General features: G+C 43.9%; 1 protein-coding gene across 6 annotated transcripts in view; it reads left to right on the top strand.

Annotated features, from left to right (window-relative positions):
- The first annotated feature begins 14,270 nt into the window (after window positions 1-14,270).
- abcc13 (ATP binding cassette subfamily C member 13) overlaps window positions 14,271-21,505 on the top strand; it is a 16,944-nt gene continuing 9,709 nt past the window's right edge. For 2 of the 6 annotated variants that reach the window (XM_036935131.2, XM_090189697.1), the window contains exons 1-13: window positions 14,297-14,656; window positions 15,087-15,148; window positions 15,273-15,587; window positions 15,846-16,023; window positions 16,183-16,437; window positions 16,523-16,588; window positions 16,740-16,877; window positions 19,243-19,389; window positions 19,476-19,536; window positions 19,919-19,979; window positions 20,753-20,813; window positions 20,965-21,184; window positions 21,266-21,420. In XM_036935131.2, the coding sequence (XP_036791026.2) occupies window positions 14,618-14,656; window positions 15,087-15,148; window positions 15,273-15,587; window positions 15,846-16,023; window positions 16,183-16,437; window positions 16,523-16,588; window positions 16,740-16,877; window positions 19,243-19,389; window positions 19,476-19,536; window positions 19,919-19,979; window positions 20,753-20,813; window positions 20,965-21,184; window positions 21,266-21,420 (1,758 nt within the window). In that variant the 5' untranslated portion in view covers window positions 14,297-14,617. Of the gene's footprint in view, window positions 14,657-15,086; window positions 15,149-15,272; window positions 15,588-15,845; window positions 16,024-16,182; window positions 16,438-16,522; window positions 16,589-16,739; window positions 16,878-19,242; window positions 19,390-19,475; window positions 19,537-19,918; window positions 19,980-20,752; window positions 20,814-20,921; window positions 21,185-21,265; window positions 21,421-21,505 lie in introns of those variants that run through there. The other 4 variants (XM_090189699.1, XR_016484414.1, XM_090189700.1 and 1 more) reach the window with 4 other exon arrangements.

Genomic DNA, 21,505 nt, shown 5'->3' with positions numbered 1-21,505 from the left:
ACTCTGCCACGCAGACCAACCACTGTTCAAGACCATTTCCCGTGTATACGATGCTCTTATGTCAGGACTAACACTGCCTGGGCTAGATAAACCCCGACTTAGATGGAAAAAGATCTGGTTATTGATCTTGATGAGGATCTATGGAGTGACCTATGCAGGGATGGTGTTACATCCACATTGAACTCCAGATACAGACTGATCCAGTTTATTTTCCTCCATCAGCTCTATATCACCCCATCTAGACTGCACAAGTTCAACACAGATATCCCCTCCCTATGTTTTAGATGTGGCTCAGATGAAGGAACATTCCTCCATTCCACTTGGCAGTGTTCAAAACTACACGGTTTCTGGCAGGGGGTATGTGATACCATATCCTCAATTCACAGGGTTGCATTCCCTTTAGACTCGGTGGTCTGTCTACTGGGTAACTTTACTAACACCAATCTTAGGCAAAGCTATACTATAAAGCGAACAGAAATATTGCTAGCGATTGCCAAGAAATGTATTGCCTTGAAATGGAAATTGGATTCCTCCCTGCCAGTTGCAATGTGGCTATCGGAAGTTAATAGTTGTATCCCTTTGGAGAAAATCACTTACTGCTGGAGGAATAAGTTAAAGACATTTTACAGAATTTGGCAACGTTTTATTGACTATATGGAGAATCTCCCCCCACATCTCATTGATTGAATCTATATATAATCCTCAAATAATGTTTCACACGTAATGTATAATATGTAGCCTACATGATCCAATGTCTCGTTATAATTTTTTTTTTCTTATTGTATGTTTGTTTATATAATTATTCATATTTTTTATTTTTTTGTTACGCTCGTCTGTTACTGTCACTTTGTCCTATCGTTGTCTAATATCTTTTCACTTTTGTTTTGAATGTTCTTAATTGGAAAATGCAAAAATAAAATATAAAAAAAAACAAAAAAAAAGAATGTTTTACTAATTAATACAAAATGAAAAGATAAAATGTCAGTTAGTATTCATCCCCTTTGCTATGACAAGCATATGTACTGTAAGTTCAGGAGTAAAACATTGCATAACAAGTCACATTATACGTTGCATGGACTCAATCTGTGTGCAATAATAGTGTTTAACATGATTTTTAAATGACAACCTCATCTCTGTACCCCACACATACAATTATCTGTAAGGTCCCTCAGTTGAGCAGTGAATTTCAAACACAGATTCAACCAAACATTAGGGAGGTTTTCCACTGCCTTGCGAAGGAGGGCACCTATTGGTAGATGGGTTAAAAAAAAGCAGACATTGAATATACAGTACCAGTCAAAAGTTTGGAAACACCTACTAATTCAAAGGTTTTTCTTTATTTTACTAGTTTCTACATTGTAGAATAATAGTGAAGACAACAAAACTATGAAATAAACATATGGAATCATGTAGTAACCAAAACAGTGTTAAACATATCAAAATATATTTTAGATTTTAGATTCTTCAAAGTAGCCACCCTTTTCCTTGATGGCAGCTTTGCACATGCTTGGCATTTTCTCAACCAGCTTCACCTGGAATGCTTTTCCAACAGTCTTGAAGGAGTTCCCACAAATGCTGAGCACTTGGTGGCTGTTTTCCTTCACTCTGCGGTCCAACTCATCCCAAACCATCTCAATTGGGTTGAGTTCGGGTGATTGTGGAGGCCAGGTCATCTGGTGCAGCACCATCACTCTCCTTCTTGGTCAAATAGCCTTTACACAGCCTGAAAGTGTGTTGGGTCATTGTCCTGTTCAAAAACAAATGATAGTCCCACTAAGCACAAACCAGATGGGATGGCGTATCACTGCAGAATGCTGTGGTAGCAATGCTGGTTAAGTGTGCCTTGAATTCTAAATAAATCACTGAGTGTCACCAGCAAAGTACCCCCACACCATCACACCTCCTGCTCCATGCTTTACGGTGGGAACTACACATGAAGAGATCATCAGTTCACCTACTATGTGTCTCACAAACACACGGCGGTTGGAACCAAAAATCTCAAATTTGGACTCATCAGACCAAAGGACAGATTTCCACAGGTATAATGTCCATTGCTTGTGTTTATTGGCCCAAGCAAGTCTCTTCTTCTTATTGGTGTCATAGCGCTTGATTATTTTTGCGACTGCACTTGAAGAAACTTTCAAAGTTCTTAATGTCTTACAATAATGATGGACTGTCGTTTCTCTTTGCTTATTTGAGCTGTTCTTGACATAATATGGACTGGGTATTTTGCCAAATAGGGCTATCTACTGTTTATTACCCATTACTTGTCACAACACAACTGATTGGCTCAAACGCATCAAGAAGGAAAGGAATTCCACAAATTAACAAGGCACACCTTTTAATTGAAATGCATTCCAGGTGACTCATGAAGCTGGTTGAGAGAAAACCAAGAGTGTGCAAAGCTGTCATCAAGGCAAAGGGTGGCTACTTTGAAGAATGTCAAATATAAAATATATTTTGATTTGTTTAACACCTTTTTGGTTATACATGATTCCTTCCATATGTGTTATTTCATAGTTTTCATGTCTTCACTATTATTCTACAATGTAGAAACTAGTAAAAATAAAGAAAAACCTTTGAATGAGTAGGTGTGTCCAAACTTTTGACTGGTACTGTACTTTTGAGCATGGTGAAGTTCTTAATTACACTTTGGATGGTGTATCAGTACACCTAGTCACTACAAAGACACAGGCGTCCTTCCTAACTCATTTGCCAGAAAGAAAGGAAACCACTCAGGCATTTCATCATGAGGCCAATGGTGACTTTAAAACAGTTACAGTGTTTAATGGCTGTGAAAGGAGAAAACACTGATTGATTTCCTGAGTGTGGTTTGACTTTGAAGGCGGACGACAGAGTGGTTGGAAGATGGCAGATAAGAAAAAATGAGGAAAGTAACATACAGTATTATGAGTAAAAATGCAGTGGGGTATTGCACAAGCCTTCTGGAAGAACTGAAGGAGAAGATGGTGGACAAGGAAAAAAGGAGATAAGTGGAATAAAGTGGACTCATAATGATTTATTGTGTTTCTTCTGTCCAGAGAGAGCTGGCGCTACTAAGACAAGAATTGTGACTTGCTTTGCTCTCCAGAGCAGGGCACTGTTGAAAGGAGTGATAACAGGGTGACATCAAGTGTTGAGTAGGATCAGCTGAAATGGAAGATTCCTGGTGTCTGTGACACCCGCTGTTTGGTGCGACACAAACCCAGGGGAGAGCGTGGTGAAACAGAGAGGACATCGTCTGTCCTGCTGAGTTTTGATGCAGAGTATTTACTTTTGTTCCGAAAATACCACAGAGGTTTAGATGCCAAGCTTATGGTTATGTAACAGCAGTGTGTAGAGTGAGAAGCCTAGATGTGAGAAGTATGCAGGAGGGCATGAGACAAAGCTATGTGTGATATACATGTAGGTGGAAAAGTTGTGTGTGTAAGCTGTGGTGGTGCCAATGGGGCTGAAGATCGGAGGTGTCCGGTGAGAGAAAGGCTGGTTGAGGGTTGCCAGGGTCAGATTAGTACACAAAGTGTCATATGCTGAAGCAGTCAAGAGAGGGCTAGAGGAAGATGGGTACAGGTGAGGAAGATGGGTACAGGTGACGGATCCTGAGAGGATTCCTGTAACTAGGCAGAGACCAATAAAGAGGAATGGGAATTTTATGTGCTTCAGTAAGGTGGCATTCATAGACATGGTTGCCAACTGTACTGCAACAATAGAACGTAAGTCATAGGAAATAGAGTTTATGGTGGCAGCTGCAGTGAAGTTCTTGGGCTTGCAAGGCTTTACTGCAGAAGATTTGCACGGGGTGTTGAGTGGTAGTGTTCTGTTGGCCTGGAGTAGGATTAGATAAGGTTCAATTGTGGAAAGGGGTGGAGGTTTTTCTTATTTTGTTGTTGTTGTGAAGGCTAATAGCTCTATGTGCCAGATGGCCGGTTGGTGAGGGCCACAGCCCAGGGAAAGAAACTTTTCAGGTGGTGGGAGGTTTTGGTCATGAGTGACATAAACCGCCTGCAAGAAGCAAATTTTCGGAGGAGGGGGTGACCAGTGGTTGAAAAAGTACCCAATTGTCATACTTGAGTAAAAGTAAAGATACCTTAATAGAAAATGACTCAAGTAAAAGTGAAAGTCACACAGTAAAATACTACTTGAGTAAAAGTCTAAAAGTATTTGGTTTTAAATATACTTAAGTATCAAAAGTAAATTGAATTTCTAAAATATACTTAAGTATCAAAAGTAAAAGTATTAATAATTTCAAATTCCTTATATTATGCAAACCAGACGGCACAATTTGTATATTTTTTTAAATTTACGGATAGCCAGGGGCACACTCAGACATTCATTTACAAATGAAGAATTTGTGTTTAGGTAGTCCGCAAAGATCAGAGGCAGTAGGGATGACCAGGGATGTTCTCTTGATAAGTACGTGAATTTTACTATTTTCCTGTCAAAATGTACTTTTGGCTGTCTGGGAAAATGTATGATGTAAAAAGTACATTATTTTCTTTAGGAATGTAGTGAAGTAAAAGTAAAAGTAGTCAAAAATATAAATAGTAAAGTAAAGTACAGATACCCCCCAAAAATGACTTAAGTAGTACTTTAAAGTATTTTTACTTTAGTACTTTACACCACTGAGGATGACTGCGGTGAGAGGGGTCAGCGATGATCTTTCCTACACGGTTCCTTGCCCTGGAGTCGTGCAGGACCTCGATGGAAGCCATGAGGCAGCTGATGGAAAATGCATTGCAGTTTGCCCTTGCAGTTGGCAGACGCAGACCCAAACGGTGATGGAGGAGGTGAGGATGGACTCAACAATTGATGCATAAAACGGGATCAGGGTTGACTGGGAGATTGAGTTTTTTAAGCTGCCACAAGTAGTACATCCGCTGGTGCGTCTTCTTGGTGACCGCTGTCCTCCCAGCACCTTGTCCTTCACAGAGGCAGTTCAAGGACCTGGACAAACACCAGACTACCTCCCCCTGCTGAAGACAGCCATACAGTGTGCTCGCTGAGGAGAGACTTGAGGAAAATTAAACCATGGCAGAGTTATCAGTGGGCACCAAGAAAGGTGTGCAACTACAACAAACTGCCCCTCAGCCCCTTTCTGTGGACAGTAAGAGTGTAGCTTCACAGCCCTGGATAACCGTCAAATCCCAGGATTTGCGCTGCTCACTTTGACAGCGACAGCTTTTCAAATGCATTACAAGTTACGCTGGGTCATCACCGATGGCTGAAGCTGAAGACAGACGCTGTCCCATCCATTTATCCGGAGCATGCAGTGAGTATTACTTCTATGAGAATATTAAAAGACTGTTGAAAGAAAAACAACCATGCTGCCTCGTAGGGTTGTCATCGTCATGGAATTTTGAATGACAGTTAGAGACCAGCCGAATGACCGCGGTCACCGTAATAACCATTTGAATAGCCCAAAAAATGTATAATCAAAAAATGAAGACTCACCTTTTCTCCTCTCCTCTGCTCCTGACTGCATGTGCTGCCATACAAATGGAATGAATAGAACAGGCATCATCCAAGTCAATGAATGATGGCATAATAGGTGGACTGGCGGAAAATACTGTGTGTGACTGTCATTGTCTCTCTTATATGATGAAACTGCTTTCAAACTCTTGAATAACCTCTTGTTTATTATCAATGTATATTTCTTTTGGATCCTAATTCTAGACACTATGACTCAGCTCGCCTCTACTATCAAATCACAATATCAGATCCTTATCATAGAGCAGGGGTTAATTAACTTTTTTGGCCCACGACCCAATTTTGATATCTGAAAATTCTCTTGACCCCAACCTTGTGAAAAAAAATTAAGTAATTAAAAGCCAATGTTAACGTTTTTATTTGGGGCTGTAGCAGTCGATTGAAAAACATTCTAACAGTATTTCTGGTTGATTTCTCAACTCACCATCACATACTTTTAATGTGGGGCTATGACTGTCTTTTTCTTCTTTGAGTCTTATTGGCAGACTACACTCATAAGGTGTATTGCCGCCACCTACTGTACGGGGTAGTAAAAAATACCCCAAAAACGAAATATGTTTTGGATGAACAAATTCATACTAATTACCAAAAACACTAACCAAATTCACAAAATTCACACTAATACCCTGAATAAAAAAAACTGTACTCCTTCAGCAGGATTGAAATCAGATCCCTACACAGGCTTGGGAACATGGGAGGGGGGAACCTCTCCACTCAGTACTCCCTGTAACGTTTCGTCTGTAAAGTCCTGGAGATCCAGAAATCTATTTTCCGCCTTCACAGTGACATCTAGCTTCTATGATTTTGTATTAGTTTGACTGGTGCAATTAATAAAGTCCACCTTCTTCACTATTAGTGTGTCGGGATCCTTCTCCTGCTTGGCATTCACTGCAGACTGTGGGACATCCACGACCATCTCCTCTCTACTCACTCCTTCAGCTATTTTCACTGCCTCCACATAGCAGACTTGCTGGATGGCTCTAATCCTAACTACTGCGACCTCCTTCATCCTTACAGGGAAATCAGGGAATTTGGATTTGTGATTCCCATCACAATTACAACAACGTGTTTCATCTGACTCTTCAACTACGACATGTTTATTCATTCGAAAAACCCTTGCCACGTGTCCAAACTTTTTACAATTGTAACACTGTACAAACGGTCTCACCACATATCTCACATACCCAAGTTTTACATACGTTGGGAGAACCACTTCATCAAACGACAGTAAAACCGATAGGCTTAGCTCCTTCTTTCCGATCTATCATTTCATTCAAGTGACGTGCGTCTACCACTCCTGGAATGTTATCCCTATACCACACACTCGTTGTCCAACGAGGCACCAGAGATGACATCTTTAACCAGTGCTCTACTCTGAAAATCATAGCTTTCCACACCATACGTCGCCATCTTGTAAAGACACAGATCTTTCTCCTTTTGCTCTTTTGGCACACACGAAATCAACATCATACCGATCCTGGTCACTCTGACCGATTCCACTTTACCCAATTCGTCCTTCACCATCTTCGAGACCGCAAACGGGTCACCCCAAAAAAACGTGAATCGTGAATCTCACTCCAACCATAAACTGCTGTTCATTTTCAACTTTACTCCACTCTTCTTCACCATCGTCCACTCATTCTCACCAACTGTACTCACGCCAAGAGAATCGCACAATGCTTCCGACTTTGCATCCCTCGTCTATGACAGTCAATTACAAATTAGTTTGACATAATGTGTCTTATCTCACTAACACTGATGAGATGGGAGAAGTGGTGGACAGAGCGCGCCTCATCTTTGCTGTCACATACAATTTTCTTCTTCTTCTTCTATGGTATATTGGCAATCACACAATTGAATGAATTACACAATTGAATTGACTTGAAGCGCTGCTTCATTAGAACTCAGCATCCACTTCCGCCATCTTTCACACCCTTCCACTCCACCAACATTCAACCTGGATCGATATTTTGTTTTAATGCAGACGAGAGCACTGATGGTGCTCTTCCTAAGACAACTGGGAACTCTGAAAAATACTAGGTCAAATCATGACATCAGGTCAGAAAGTCAGAGCGCTGGAAAGAGGTCCGAGTTCTGGGAATTGGAATTCCGTGTTGGATGACCGTTCAAAACTCTTTTTCCCTGTCATAGCTCGTTTTTTTTCAGAGTTCCCAGTTGTCTTGAATAAACTGAAGTCGGAAGTCAGAGATTTCTGAGTTCCCAGTTCGAGTTCCTAGTTGTTTTGGATGCAGAAGGGTATTATTCTCTTTGAGTCAGGAACCAAAACTCCTCCGCAGTGACACATCTGTTTTTCGTCAATATAGTCATGCAGCACATTGAACATCCTCTGTGCCGTTTGCTGCTCAGGGATCGTGAGACAGAACAATACGTCCTCGTGAATAGCATCCCGCCGACATGTATAGTGAACAAAAGTCAATGCATGGGCATCTCGGCCCTCACAGCTAACGTCCATTGGGAGAGCATAAGCTGGGGAGTTTTTGAGTCATTCAGTCAGAATTTACTCTTGATTGCTAGCATGAATTCTTCGGTTAACAGTGTTATCTGACAAAGGTATTAATGCGAGTTTCTGTGCCTCTGCCTCCCAACACATTGTTTTCACCATATCAATTGCGGCCGGTAGGCTATATCAAAGTCTCTGCAATAGTGTGTGGTTCCATAGCATAGCAGGCCTAGCCATTCACCATGGGAATTATTCAATTGCAATGGTCAAGTGCTACCTTTTCCCATGATCTAAGGGCGCTCTCTGGATGACTTTTTTTCTTTTCAATTTCAATAATTTTCTTTTAGATTTTTAAGGTTAGACACATTACAATCAATTTGGAATACAGAAACAAAAGTTTTGCATGCTTTAGATACAAGTTGTTGTTTTTCCTGCAGCTTTTTAACAACATTGATTAACCTCATCTCAATTCTGAGAAACTGTTTACAGAAAGTCCCATTTAGGCTATTCTTACTTGATTGTTGAAAATCACCCATGGGTAGGATTAATTAAATTGACAGTTATTTTCATTGGGCACTGACTGCATTTTGTCCATATGGTCATTTGGGAAATTCACAAAGAAGCAGAGACACTGCCCCATAAAAATGTCTCTTGACTTCAAAAGAGATACCATGTTTTTTTATCCAACTGACCAAAAAGAAAACGGACTTTCAATGTAAATTTTGATTACTAGCCTACTTTATTCAGTTTATCTCTCTCCCCCACCCCCATCCCACCAGTATGCACAGCTGGCTGGCCACGGTCTCAATGGGTTGTCACTTGTTAACACAGCCACAACGTCATAATTGTGGCTAAACCTACCCATTTATACAATTTAGCTTCATAAAATCTGATTTGAAAACTAAACCTAACCTTAACCCTAACCTTAACCACACTGCTAACCTAATGCCTAAACCTTAACAGAGCTGCCAACTCTCACGCATTGTCCATGAAGCACACGCATTTGACCCTCTTCTCACGCTCACACGCCACACACACCTCTTATATCTGACGCGTTGGAAATTACTGCTTTTATTTTTCTAATTAGTCCATTGCATATAGTGCGGTAACCTTTGAACTGTGCTCCAAATCGTTTTGAAATCGGAGCATCTGCAACAGCAATTTAACATCACGCACGAAACCTCTATTATTGTCCTGTCTTGCCACAACACTGTGATTGGTGTAGTTATGTAAGGGATCAAGGAAATTGGATGCACATTTTAAAGAAAGGCCCCTCAAGATTAGAGTGGAACTGAATGGAGAGAGAGTTTATAAGACCGTAAAAAGAGCAGCACGGTAGCGTTGTTTTATGTACAATGTTGTCAACAAAATTAGGTTGCTGTTACTCCCGTCCCTATTGCAGAATGCAGCCTTTTGACAGCATGTACAAAAGTCGATTTAATCCACGCTGGCATTAGTCCCCTCGTTTCGAGATTGGTTTTTAGGCTGTGACAATGAAAAGGCAGCAGACAGCAGCGAAGTTTGGTAGGATGACCTTATTTGTGACTATGGAAATCATTTTGTCAAACATATTGTGAACCCAAAAGTCTAAATTTCATTCTAGAAGGGGGACAATAAATATACAAATAATTTGGTTAGGTGTAGGGGAAGATTTATGTCATCTTGTCTTCAGGAGAATTTAACTTTATTAAGTCTGATCAGTTGTACAATTCTCATTATTAACAAAGGGTTAAAATAAAGGGAAATTTAACCCTAGCGTTATTCCCCACATTTACAGTATTTTATTATTACACTTCTCCCCAATCTACCCAGTGCCTACTTGTGTCTTTGAAAATGAATTATATAAGGCTATGTAGTTTTGCAGCCATTCGTGGACGGTTTTAAATAAGTCCTACAAATGAGCAATGGCTATTAAATGCTCCAGGGCTAGAATGTAATTTTTGAGATTTAAGTACTGTGCACATGCTAGGCAGAGATGGTAGAGGGACTCACGACTCCTAAACACATCATATTGTTTCTATGTGGAGTAAGATGATGGCAAGGATCTTCAACTAGTAGGCATAAACCACAGGAGTATTGACATGTATTCGATTTTTCTTGAACGTTGAGTGATTTTGAGAAATTAATTGTTATAACAAGAACATTTTCAAACACCCAGCACTTGGGAAACATAGATCAGGGTTGGCCAACCCTCCTGGAGAGCTAGCAGAATTTTCTTCCAGACCTGTTTGAAAGAGAGAGTTGACAAAAATGACAAAATACAACATGTTTGAGTCCTTACATTGAAAGCAGCCTATGGACAATGAGACCCACTGCCATCAGCCATTAATATTAGTATTTCTTGTGCAGAGCATTCCCACTGACCTTCCCACTGTTTCTCCCATTTGCCTGTCTGCCCATCCAATTTCATTGCTGTCTGAATAAAGTGTTAAACTGAATTAGAGGATGATGCCTCTGGAATTTATACAGTGATTGAGTAGGTGAAGTTATTGTCACGCCTGCTCCCGCTCTTCCTCCCTCTGGCGCTCGAGGGCGCCAGGCTCTCCAGGAATCCACAATCAAGCCAATTCAGAACGCACACCTGCCTTTCCCCGTCACGCGCATCAGTGCTCATTGGACTCACGTGGACTCAATTACTTGTGTAATTTCCTTCCCTATATCTGTCTGTTTCCTAGCTCTGTTCCCTGCTTCGGGATTGATTGTCATATGTTCGTGTTACCCGTGTTCTGAAGTTGTTCCTGTCTTGTTCTATGTCTGGTCCCTATTAAATGTTTGACTCCCGGTACCTTCTCCTGTTCGGCATCGGTCCTTACAGAATCCCATCACACGAAGCATCGGGGAGTACTGCCGTTCCGGTTGGTTGGTTCTGGTTTGCCGCCAATGGAACCGGGGGTGCCTAGCCAGCTCGTCGGGCTTCCACACCCTAACTGGCTCGAGAGGTTTCCTTGCCCCGGTTGGCTCGGAAGGCACCCATCCCACGTCGGGCCTCAGCCGGATCATCAGGTCCTCTTCGCTCAGCCGACTCTTCAGACTGTCACATCTCTGTCGGATCATCGGGCTTCCACCTCGCAGTGGGATCAACAGGCGCTCAGCCGGCTCGCCCAGGTGGGACGCCGAGTGGTGCCCCTAGAAGGGGGGTACTGTCACGCCTGCTCCCGCTCTTCCTCCCTCTGACGCTTGAGGGCGCCAGACTCCCCAACATTACGCACTCAAGCCACATTCAGTATACTTTCCCCTGTCACACGCATCAGCGCTCATTGGACTCAAGTGGACTAATTTACTTGTGTAATTTCCTTCTCTATATCTGTCTGTTTCCTAGCTCTGTTCCCTGCTTCGGGATTGATTGTCGTCTCTCTTTATGTTTCTCAGTTCTGACGCTGTTCCTGTCCTGTTGCATGTCCGTTCCAAATTAAATGTCAACTCCCCGTACCTGCTTCTCTTCTCAAGCATCATTCAGTTATGGAGATTGTACTCCTATTAGAGAGACGGTGAGAGAGACACTTCCTCAGGATAGCAGCAGTCCTAATATGTCCATCAGCTCCGGGGTAAGTATGAGTCGCCATCCCAACAGGCCAGAGAGCTCGAGGGAGCTGAGGGTCCATGATGAGAACCACTTGGCTATGCCTCCAGCGGCGTTTCTCTTTCATGTTACTGGAGTCATAGAAAATCTGAGGAAGAGAAGAGTCATAGCATCCCATAAGTAGGCGGCTCGGTGTGCCGGGATCTGGGTCTGCGACAAGTGTGGCTTGTACAGTCGCAGGAGAGCAGGAGGTAGGTCATCTTTGGAACTTCAGGTTTGGCGTACCATCTTTGGCATTGCAAACAGGTGTGCTGAAACTTTCGGATGGCTTCACTTTTCCGTAGAATCCAATATCTACAGCGCAGTTCCACCAGAACCCTCTCTGGGCCGGGATGGAGGAGAGTCTTGTCAAAATCTTGAATGTGTAGCTTGGTCAGCAGTAGATGCAACTGCAATACGATGGGGTGCATAGCATTCATCTCCAGGTGCTGTGCTCTTCGCAGTCTACCGCCAACTCTAGGGAGTCCTGAATCCTTATCATACTCAGGAGACAAGGGACCCAGATGACTGTTAGAAGGTATAGACTGGTTTGACATGATGGCGTTGACCTCTTCAGGAAATGATTCCATCTGAGCCTGCTTGGTTCGCTGCGGCTATGTAGTCAACTGCATCGCTGGGTGAACTGGAGCGTGGATCGGCCGCCCTGTGTAAGGATCTAGTTGCTGCCTTCATGAGGTCTTTCTATGTATCAGAACTGCTGATATCTGGGAACTGAGGACTGGAACTGACAGACACATGTCCGCAGAAGGCTAATTTCTTCAGTTCGCTGTCATCATGCTCCGCGTCAGCAGAAGGCATTGAAGGCCACTGATCTTCTGAGTGTTGGAAGACCTCACGGACTTGATGCCATCGATGTGGTTGGGCCAGCTCTTACAAGGTCTTGCCCAGAGTGATGTCATCTGCCGGGTTGTTCGCGGTATCCACATACCTCCAGTTGACTACATCTGTAAGGTTCTGAATGAACATGAGTTCCTACGAAAACCTTCTATCTACAAGATTCTGACTTGAGCCAATGGAGGACTGTGGTGGAATCGGCCCAGAGGATGACTCGTCCGATAGGCAGGGTGAGTTTCTCCTTGAGGGACACTGGCCAGCTGAGCCCCAGTGAGTGCAGCACACAGCTCCAAGCGTGGCATCGACAGCTGCTTCTTTGGCGCAACGCAGAGATTGAGATGATGTGAAGCTCCGCCTCTTTCTCCTAGGTTGGCGTTGTGTGGTTGTGTCAGTGGGATAGACTCAAAGCTGTCTCATAATTCATCAGACGGCGCTGGCGAGGGGCTCCTCTCCTCTGACTGAGTCATCTGGGTTCTGGCTGCATCAACACCTTAATCTCTTTCTTTAAGAAAAGACGTGACAAGCTTGGCTAGATCTAGCTCATTAGATACCTTCTGTAGATGCTCCTCGGGCCCGGTGAGCTTCCTGCTGTCGATGCTGAGCTTCTTCCTGTTGTCGCTGAGCTTCACTGGCTTCGGGCTGCTATGCATCAACACTCTACGTCGACGTTGTGATCTTGCTCTAGCTGACATTGTAGGTCATTAAACTCTATGAGCTTCATTCCTTCCTCCACATAGCTGCTTGGAAGTGGGATAGATCTGGGAAGCGGCTCACCGATGAGTGGGCACTATATCTGGAGCTGATATCACTCCTCTCTGATCGGATGTCTGCTCGACTACGCCTTCGTCCTAATGATGGAGGTGCCTGAGTTGTGGATAGGCATTGTTCCTGGTGAGGGAGATATTCAACAGCATAATCACCCAGGTGAGCTTGGGGATATCTTTCTCTCTGTAAACGGGGCCGCACGGATGGGTCAGGTGCGTCCGTATGTGGTGGATCAATCTCTTCGGATGGTTTACTCAATCCAACTCTGAAAGACCATGAATTAGAGGTTGATGACTCTGGAATTTATACACTGATATAGTAGGTGAAGTTATGGAGTTTGTACTCTTATTAGAGAGACGGTGAGAGAGACACTTCTTCAGTTTAGGGTTCTTTAATGTTGATTGGAGATTAAAAATGTTTGCGATTCTGTGCCATCTCATTCAGCCGTGATTATCCAATTAACTGTCAATTTATCTTTACAAGATAGATGTGGCGAGCTGCACATGGTAATGAATTAAACATTCTGCCAGCTTGTGATAGCTGTGATGTCATCACTGAGAAAATATGTTACAAAAATTTTTACCCACCAAAAATCTCAAAACAACAATGTCGTCAAATTTGAGTGTTCATTTAATGTTCAAAGCATTCTGAATACACCTGACCTGTGTGTTTTTCACCCATGTCAAAATACATTGAATTCCAGGAAATTCGCTTTAAAACAGTAAAATGTTCTGGGGGAGGACCCCCAGACCCCATCTGGGCAAAATCTCACTCCAACCATTTTTCAAAGGTTGGCAGCCCTGCATTAAATTACGCCCTTTTTTGTGTGTGCCAATTTTTACTTTGTGTCTGTGGAATCTGTCTTTGTGGCTGTGTTATCTAATGGAACCCGTTTTTATGAGCTCGGTCTTAATAGGCAGCACAATTATGATATTTTTTTCCACTAATTAGTATTTTGACCAATCAGATCAGCACTGAAACGTTTCTGATGTAATTGGCAAAGAGACCAATTAGTGGAGAAAAAAATATCAGAATTGGGTTGCCTAAGTAAACGCAGCCCATGAACTCCGTCAGAATTTTGACACGCCCCTAGCCGCGCACCTCTCCCGCAGGCGGTCAGCGGGATTCTACAACACGCTTTACGCTCCTTCAACATCCATCAATTCATTCACTCAGTCATAGCCATGCAACGACAATGGAAACGGATATTTAAAAACTGCAAAGGCAAACAACAAAGAAAATAGGTCACCAGGCGTAAATTGACAAATTGGGGCTTATATCGTGCTTTCAGGTTGTTTTCTGTTATGAAATGGACCAGATCTTAGCCTAATGTCGCGTGCTGCTGTCAGTCTGCTGCTGCTGTGGCCGCGTGCAGATGTGGACATACTAGTACATTAGGCCATTCACCCCGGGAGCTATTGTCCCCTCCATCCTCTTCCACTCCATCCCCTCACTCGGGGCCAAACTGGCGTGTGCGTCCCTCCCCGGGTATGTCTCTCCGTCTCTCCGCCAGATGGGGCGGAAAACAGGTGAGTTCCATTTTTTTTCTAATTTTCTGTTCCTTCTTTTCTTGTTCTTTTGTTGTTTCTGTGGAGTTTATAGTGTCTGTTCGGAGTTTTCGCTACCGACGAGGGAGGCCATATACAAGTAGCCTAAGCTTTAATTAAGAGGTCACAGCTTTTAAAAGGATGGTTCATAAACATAATTTAAATAAGACTGACAGACTGTCCATAGCTGATCTCCGCAGAAATTAAACAATGTGTTAATTATGATACATTTGATGTATACAGCAATCAGTAAAAGCAGAAGCTATAGCCTATAATAATACAATGTATTAAAGACTCATTGTTTATTCCCTTTACCCAAAATTAAAGAAAACAAAAGAAGAGTAGGTCTATGTTAAAGTTGAATGAGTTTGCCACTCTCTTTTTTCCTCTCCTCCCTCTCTGCATGGGACAGAAGCCAACTCTGGAGAGGGATGTTTCCTTCCTCAGCCGTTTGTCCTACTGGTGGATTTACAGGTAACATTATTAACATTTTCACATTAGATGCATCATTATCATTAAACATAATGTATCTGATGTATGTTACATAACTGGCAGATTTTTTGATTGATGATGTCCTTTGTGCTGTGGTTGCTGTCAGAGTCGTTTCAGCGGGCCATAGGAGGGGGCTACAGCTGTCGGACCTGTGTTGCCTTGGCGATGAGGACTCAGCCCAGAGTTTATGCTCAGCCCTCCAGCAGCAGCAGCAGCACCGGACGACAGAGGGACGGAGTCATAGCCAAGAGTCAGGAGAGGAGGAGTCACTGGGTGGAAACACCTCCCACCCAGGTGTTCACCTGTCTGGCCCCGCCCTGCTGTGTCATCTGTATGGGTGGCTCCGCCCCTCACTGCTCCAGGTGACCCTGCTGAGGATGACCTCTGACCTACTGGCCCTCCTGCCCCCTCAGGCCCTCAGGTACACACACACAAACACACACGTACACACAGACACACACACACACACACACACACACACATAAACACACCCAGGTACATATTTCCTGTGGCGTTATCTTCAAATGCATATTGTTCCCATATTGCTGAAGGAATCTGTAAAACATTTAATAAAGCATTTATAAAAGTGTAAGAGCACAGAACGTCTAGATTCAGCAAGAATATACACAGGTGATAGATACCCTCTTCCTTACACTGCACTGCCTCACCTGTCCCCCAGGTGTGGTATTCTCTACTGTGAGAACCAGCCTGTCTTTGATTGGTCTGGACTTACCCATGCCCTGGCACTGTTGGCTGCTGTAGTGTGCCACGCCCTGGTCCAGCAGGTGTGTGAGCGTCACAGCAGGATGACTGAGGTCAGAGTTCAGACAGCGCTGACTGGAGCCTTGTATAAACAGGTACAGAGACATCCACCTCTCTCTCTCTCAGTGAACATATATTCAAGAAAATAAAAGAACACTGTTAAATGCTTGCCTTCCTTGTCCTTACACCCCCCACCCCCCTTCCCTTCACCTCTCCACCCTTCCTCTCTCTTTCCTCTCCCTTCTCTACTGTAGGCCCTGTCCCGGTGCAGTATTCCTGGGTGTCTACCCTCCCCTGCTCCATCGTTAACCCCACTCCGGGCTGACGTTGGACGGTTAGCAGAGCTCCCAGTCTCCCTGTCTGCCCTGTGGTCTTCCTCTGTGCAGGGGACAGTGTGTGTGTGTCTGCTGTGGAGAGAGCTGGGTCCCTCTTCTCTGGCGGGACTAGCTGTATTGTTACTGCTGGTACCGCTCACCTCTGCTGTACAACGCAGGGCAAGGCTATTACAGGTAACAGAGAGAGTGTGTTTGTGGGTGTGTGTGGCTGCGTTGCGCAGACCTGTGTATGTGTGTAACAATGTATTTTCCCCCTCAGAGAAGCCAGGAGAGAGTGAGGGGAGAAAGACAGCAGCTCGTGCAGGAGATGCTGAACGGAATCAAAGTCTGTCTCTCACACTCTTTTTCAATTTCTTAGTAACCTCAAGACTTCTTGGCTCCTGTCTCTTTCTCTTTTTCTAAGTGATCTAATATCTGTTGTACTCAACTCTCTCTATTCCCACTTCCTCTCTATCTTCCTCCCTCTATCCTTCTAGACAGTGAAGTTGTTGGTCTTGGAGGCGTGGTTCCAGTGCAGAGTGGGCATTGCCAGAGAGAAGGAGCTGGAGACGCTGAGGATTCTGGGATTCCTGACGGCCTTCTCCCTATTGGACCGCGTCTGTGTGCCTTTCCTGGTCCGTCTTTGACCGCTGACCTCTCCTGACATCTCTCTCCCTCAGAAATACCCTAACAGACAGGTGCAGTAGAGTTTGAAGGTCAGTGTTGGACTGGGACACCAGCTGAGACACTGTAGCTCTCCAGGACCAAGGCTGCCTAGTTCAGTCACTAAACAGTACAAAAGTGTCAATATCATCAACACTGATGAGAAAGTAGACCTACAGTGCCTTGCGAAAGTATTCGGCCCCCTTGAACTTTGCGACCTTTTGCCACATTTCAGGCTTCAAACATAAAGATATAAAACTGTATTTTTTTGTGAAGAATCAACAACAAGTGGGACACAATCATGAAGTGGAACGACATTTATTGGATATTTCAAACTTTTTTAACAAATCAAAAACTGAAAAATTGGGCGTGCAAAATTATTCAGCCCCCTTAAATTAATACTTTGTAGCGCCACCTTTTGCTGCGATTACAGCTGTAAGTCGCTTGGGGTATGTCTCTATCAGTTTTGCACATCGAGAGACTGACATTTATTCCCATTCCTCCTTGCAAAACAGCTCAGTGAGGTTGGATGGAGAGCATTTGTGAACAGCAGTTTTCAGTTCTTTCCACAGATTCTCGATTGGATTCAGGTCTGGACTTTGACTTGGCCATTCTAACACCTGGATATGTTTATTTTTGAACCATTCCATTGTAGATTTTGCTTTATGTTTTGGATCATTGTCTTGTTGGAAGACAAATCTCTGTCCCAGTCTCAGGTCTTTTGCAGACTCCATCAGGTTTTCTTCCAGAATTGTCCTGTATTTGGCTCCATCCATCCTCCCATCAATTTTAACCATCTTCCCTGTCCCTGCTGAAGAAAAGCAGGCCCAAACCATGATGCTGCCACCACCATGTTTGACAGTGGGGATGGTGTGTTCAGCTGTGTTGCTTTTACGCCAAACATAACGTTTTGCATTGTTGCCAAAAAGTTCCATTTTGGTTTCATCTGACCAGAGCACCTTCTTCCACATGTTTGGTGTGTCTCCCAGATGGCTTGTGGCAAACTTTAAACAACACTTTTTATGGATATCTTTAAGAAATGGCTTTCTTCTTGCCACTCTTCCATAAAGGCCAGATTTGTGCAATATACGACTGATTGTTGTCCTATGGACAGAGTCTCCCACCTCAGCTGTAGATCTCTGCAGTTCATCCAGAGTGATCATGGGCCTCTTGGCTGCGTCTCTGATCACTCTTCTCCTTGTATGAGCTGAAAGTTTAGAGGGACGGCCAGGTCTTGGTAGATTTGCAGTGGTCTGATACTCCTTCCATTTCAATATTATCGCTTGCACAGTGCTCCTTGGGATGTTTTAAGCTTGGGAAATCTTTTTGTGTCCAAATCCGGCTTTAAACTTCTTCACAACAGTATCTCGGACCTGCCTGGTGTGTTCCTTGTTCTTCATGATGCTCTCTGCGCTTTTAACGGACCTCTGAGACTATCACAGTGCAGGTGCATTTATACGGAGACTTGATTACACACAGGTGGATTGTATTTATCATCATTAGTCATTTAGGTCAACATTGGATCATTCAGAGATCCTCACTGAACTTCTGGAGAGAGTTTGCTGCACTGAAAGTAAAGGGGCTGAATAATTTTGCACGCCCAATTTTTCAGTTTTTGATTTGTTAAAAAAGTTTGAAATATCCAATAAATGTCATTCCACTTCATGATTGTGTCCCACTTGTTGTTGATTCTTCACAAAAAGATACAGTTTTATATCTTTATGTTTGAAGCCTGAAATGTGGCAAAAGGTCGCAAAGTTCAAGGGGGCCGAATACTTTCGCAAGGCACTGTACATAAGCCTTGTTAATGAATTGGGATTTGTGTTTAAAAAGCCCCCTACTTTAGTGTGTCCCATGGTCCCTCTGGCCAGATAGAGAGGGTAGTTGCTTAGCCCTGTCCTAAGCTGATCACTAATACAGACTCAGCGTTGTGGACAGTCTGGGACATTGCGTGCGTTTCATTTTTCGGTCGTAATCTTCCTACCACCTCTCTGACCCAGAAGCTGATATGCAATCTGAGGGATCCAATCAGCATCCAATCACAGCTTTCTGTCCAGACTGGTGTCCGCCTACCTGAGCCCTGGAGAGACAAACCTAACACGCACATACAGCACTGGAAAGGATATTAGATGTTTCAATAATGTGCAGAGATCAACCCTAATCTGACCGGATCACAGATGAGGATCAGTGATTATCGATGAATGGATCTGGGATCGGATAGTTTGGTCTGTGATTGTTATTGTGGACTGATGGATACTGTAGATGAGGACTGATAGATGGTGATGGATGATTAACATGTACTAACACACACACACTCCCCTTTCTGTGTCTCTACAGGTGTGTGTGTCCAGTTTGGGTGTGTATGTGCTGGTGGATGATGGTAACGTTCTGACAGCGTCTCAGGTGTTCACCTGTGTGTGTCTGTTCACACTGCTACGCTCACCTTTTAACCTACTGCCCTCCCTGGCACTGCACCTCACACAGGTAACACACACACACACACACACACACACACACACACACAGTAAAGACTTCTGCCTAACCCCGCTCTCTTTCTTTTTGATTGACAGACCTGGCACTCCCTCTGTCATCTGGACCACTTCCTCTTCTCACAGGAAGTCTCTCACACAGGTAACTAACTACAGGTATTTATTTTGAACCTTTATTTAACTAGGCAAGTCAGTTAAGAATACACTCTTATTTACAATGACGGCCTACCCCAGCCAAACCCAAACCCGGATAACGCTGGGCCAATTGTGGCTGCTCTATAGGACTCTCAATCACGGCCGATTGTGATACAGCCCGGAATCGAACCAGGGTCTGTAGTGACACCTCTAGCACTGAGATGCAGTTCCTGCTCCACTCGGAAGCACACCTGTGTAGTGTGTAACACACACACACACACTTACCTAGCATTAGCATGATACTGTACAAATCTGACCTGATCCAACCCTCTACCCTCTGTGTGTGTACCAGAATGCCTTTTCTAAATCTTTATGAATCTCTTTTTCAGAGAATGGCACTCTTTCAGAAAATGGGGTCAAGAAAAGCTGTCTCGAGGAGCACTCAGATCGGTGTGTGTGTGTTTTTTCTGTTTATTAACTAGAAAGCATGTCCCCTGTCATCCCTAAGCTGTAGTGTGTTATGTTATTACCTAACCTGCTTACACAATAATGAGAAGGCTTGGATTATACACACACACACACACACACACACACACACACACACACACACACACACACACACACACAGATGACTCAGTTTCTCTGGCCATGCGACATCAAGGGACTGACCGAGGCTCATCCCCAAACTAATCTCTGCCCTCTGATTGGACAAGGGTCTCTCATCTGTGCTGGTCTAATTGGTCAGATAGGGGAGGGGTGGGTTTATGCACGGCAAAATTTTAGATTATGTCAGCAAGGTCGGGTTGAGGTGAGTACAAAGATGAGGGTGAGATGGGTTGAGGTTGGTGTGTGTGAGAGAGTGGAAAGGGAGTGGAGGTTTGTGCAGAGGCTAAGATAGATGTGTGTGTGTGTGTGCACGCGAGTCATGGCGTGTTTGAGGGGGTTAGAAAGGCTAAATTACAAAGCTTTCTAATCCACAACATTAACCCCCTCACAGAGATAAGAGCATTAGACACACAGAGCAGAGCCCTGACTTGGTCCTCCCCGTATTACTTCCCTCTCATCATATCTGATCTGTGGTCATGCATGCTGAGACATAGACATACACACATACATATTTTCCTTCACTAACCCTTCCCCCAATCCATCTCTCTCACTCACTCACTCTCACACACACACACACACACACACAAATACATAAAAATGTCCCCTCTCGTTAACAGGTGCAGTAATGAGACCTTGAGAGAGACAGAAGCAAACACTGTACCTCTGCCCAAACATGGTGTGAGTACACAGATCTAGGATCAATCTACACATAGAATACAAACAGAATCTGTCCCGAGGTCAGCTGTTATAACACAGTATTTTCCTCTTCTAATCCCAACCTTGCAGTTTACAAAGTGACAGAATAATCGTGTGTGTATTCTCCCTGCAGGTGAGCAGTGTGTGTATTCGGCTGTATCTGCATGTGTGTGGCTTGGGCTGGGTGTTGTTGACTGTATTATCCCAGGTGTGTGTTTGTGTGGTGGGTGTGTGTCAGACCGGTCTGTTAGCCGTGTGGACCAGACAGGCTAAAGAACTACAGGGGCTGGAGGAGTGGAGAGAACTACGAGACTCACGACTATCTGTCTACGCTGTACTGGGGCTGCTGCAAGGTGTGTGTGTGTGTGTGTGTGTGTGTGTGTGTGTGTGTGTTTGCGTGCCTACTGTCTAACTCGTGAGCGTGTGTATTTCAGCTCTGTCCGTGTGCTGTGTAGCATTAGCAGTAACTGGTGGTTCTCTGAAGGCGTCTGCCAGTCTCCACTCTGAGCTGCTCTTTGCTCGGCTCCGCCTTCCTCTCAGATTCTACCAGATCACGCCCTCTTCTCTGGTCCTGCGCAGCCTATCACAGGTGAGAGAGGATCTATAAGCAATGACATTATGGCCCTAATTTTTTATAAAAATGTATAGAAAATAGGTTAAAATGTATCTCTATC

Source organism: Oncorhynchus mykiss, chromosome 11, assembly GCF_057628025.1.
Source record: "Oncorhynchus mykiss isolate SJ-2025 chromosome 11, ASM5762802v1, whole genome shotgun sequence".
Taxonomy (NCBI): Eukaryota; Metazoa; Chordata; class Actinopteri; order Salmoniformes; family Salmonidae; genus Oncorhynchus; species Oncorhynchus mykiss.
Note: the sequence above shows the minus strand (reverse complement) of the source record. Positions and strands in the feature narration are given on the sequence as shown.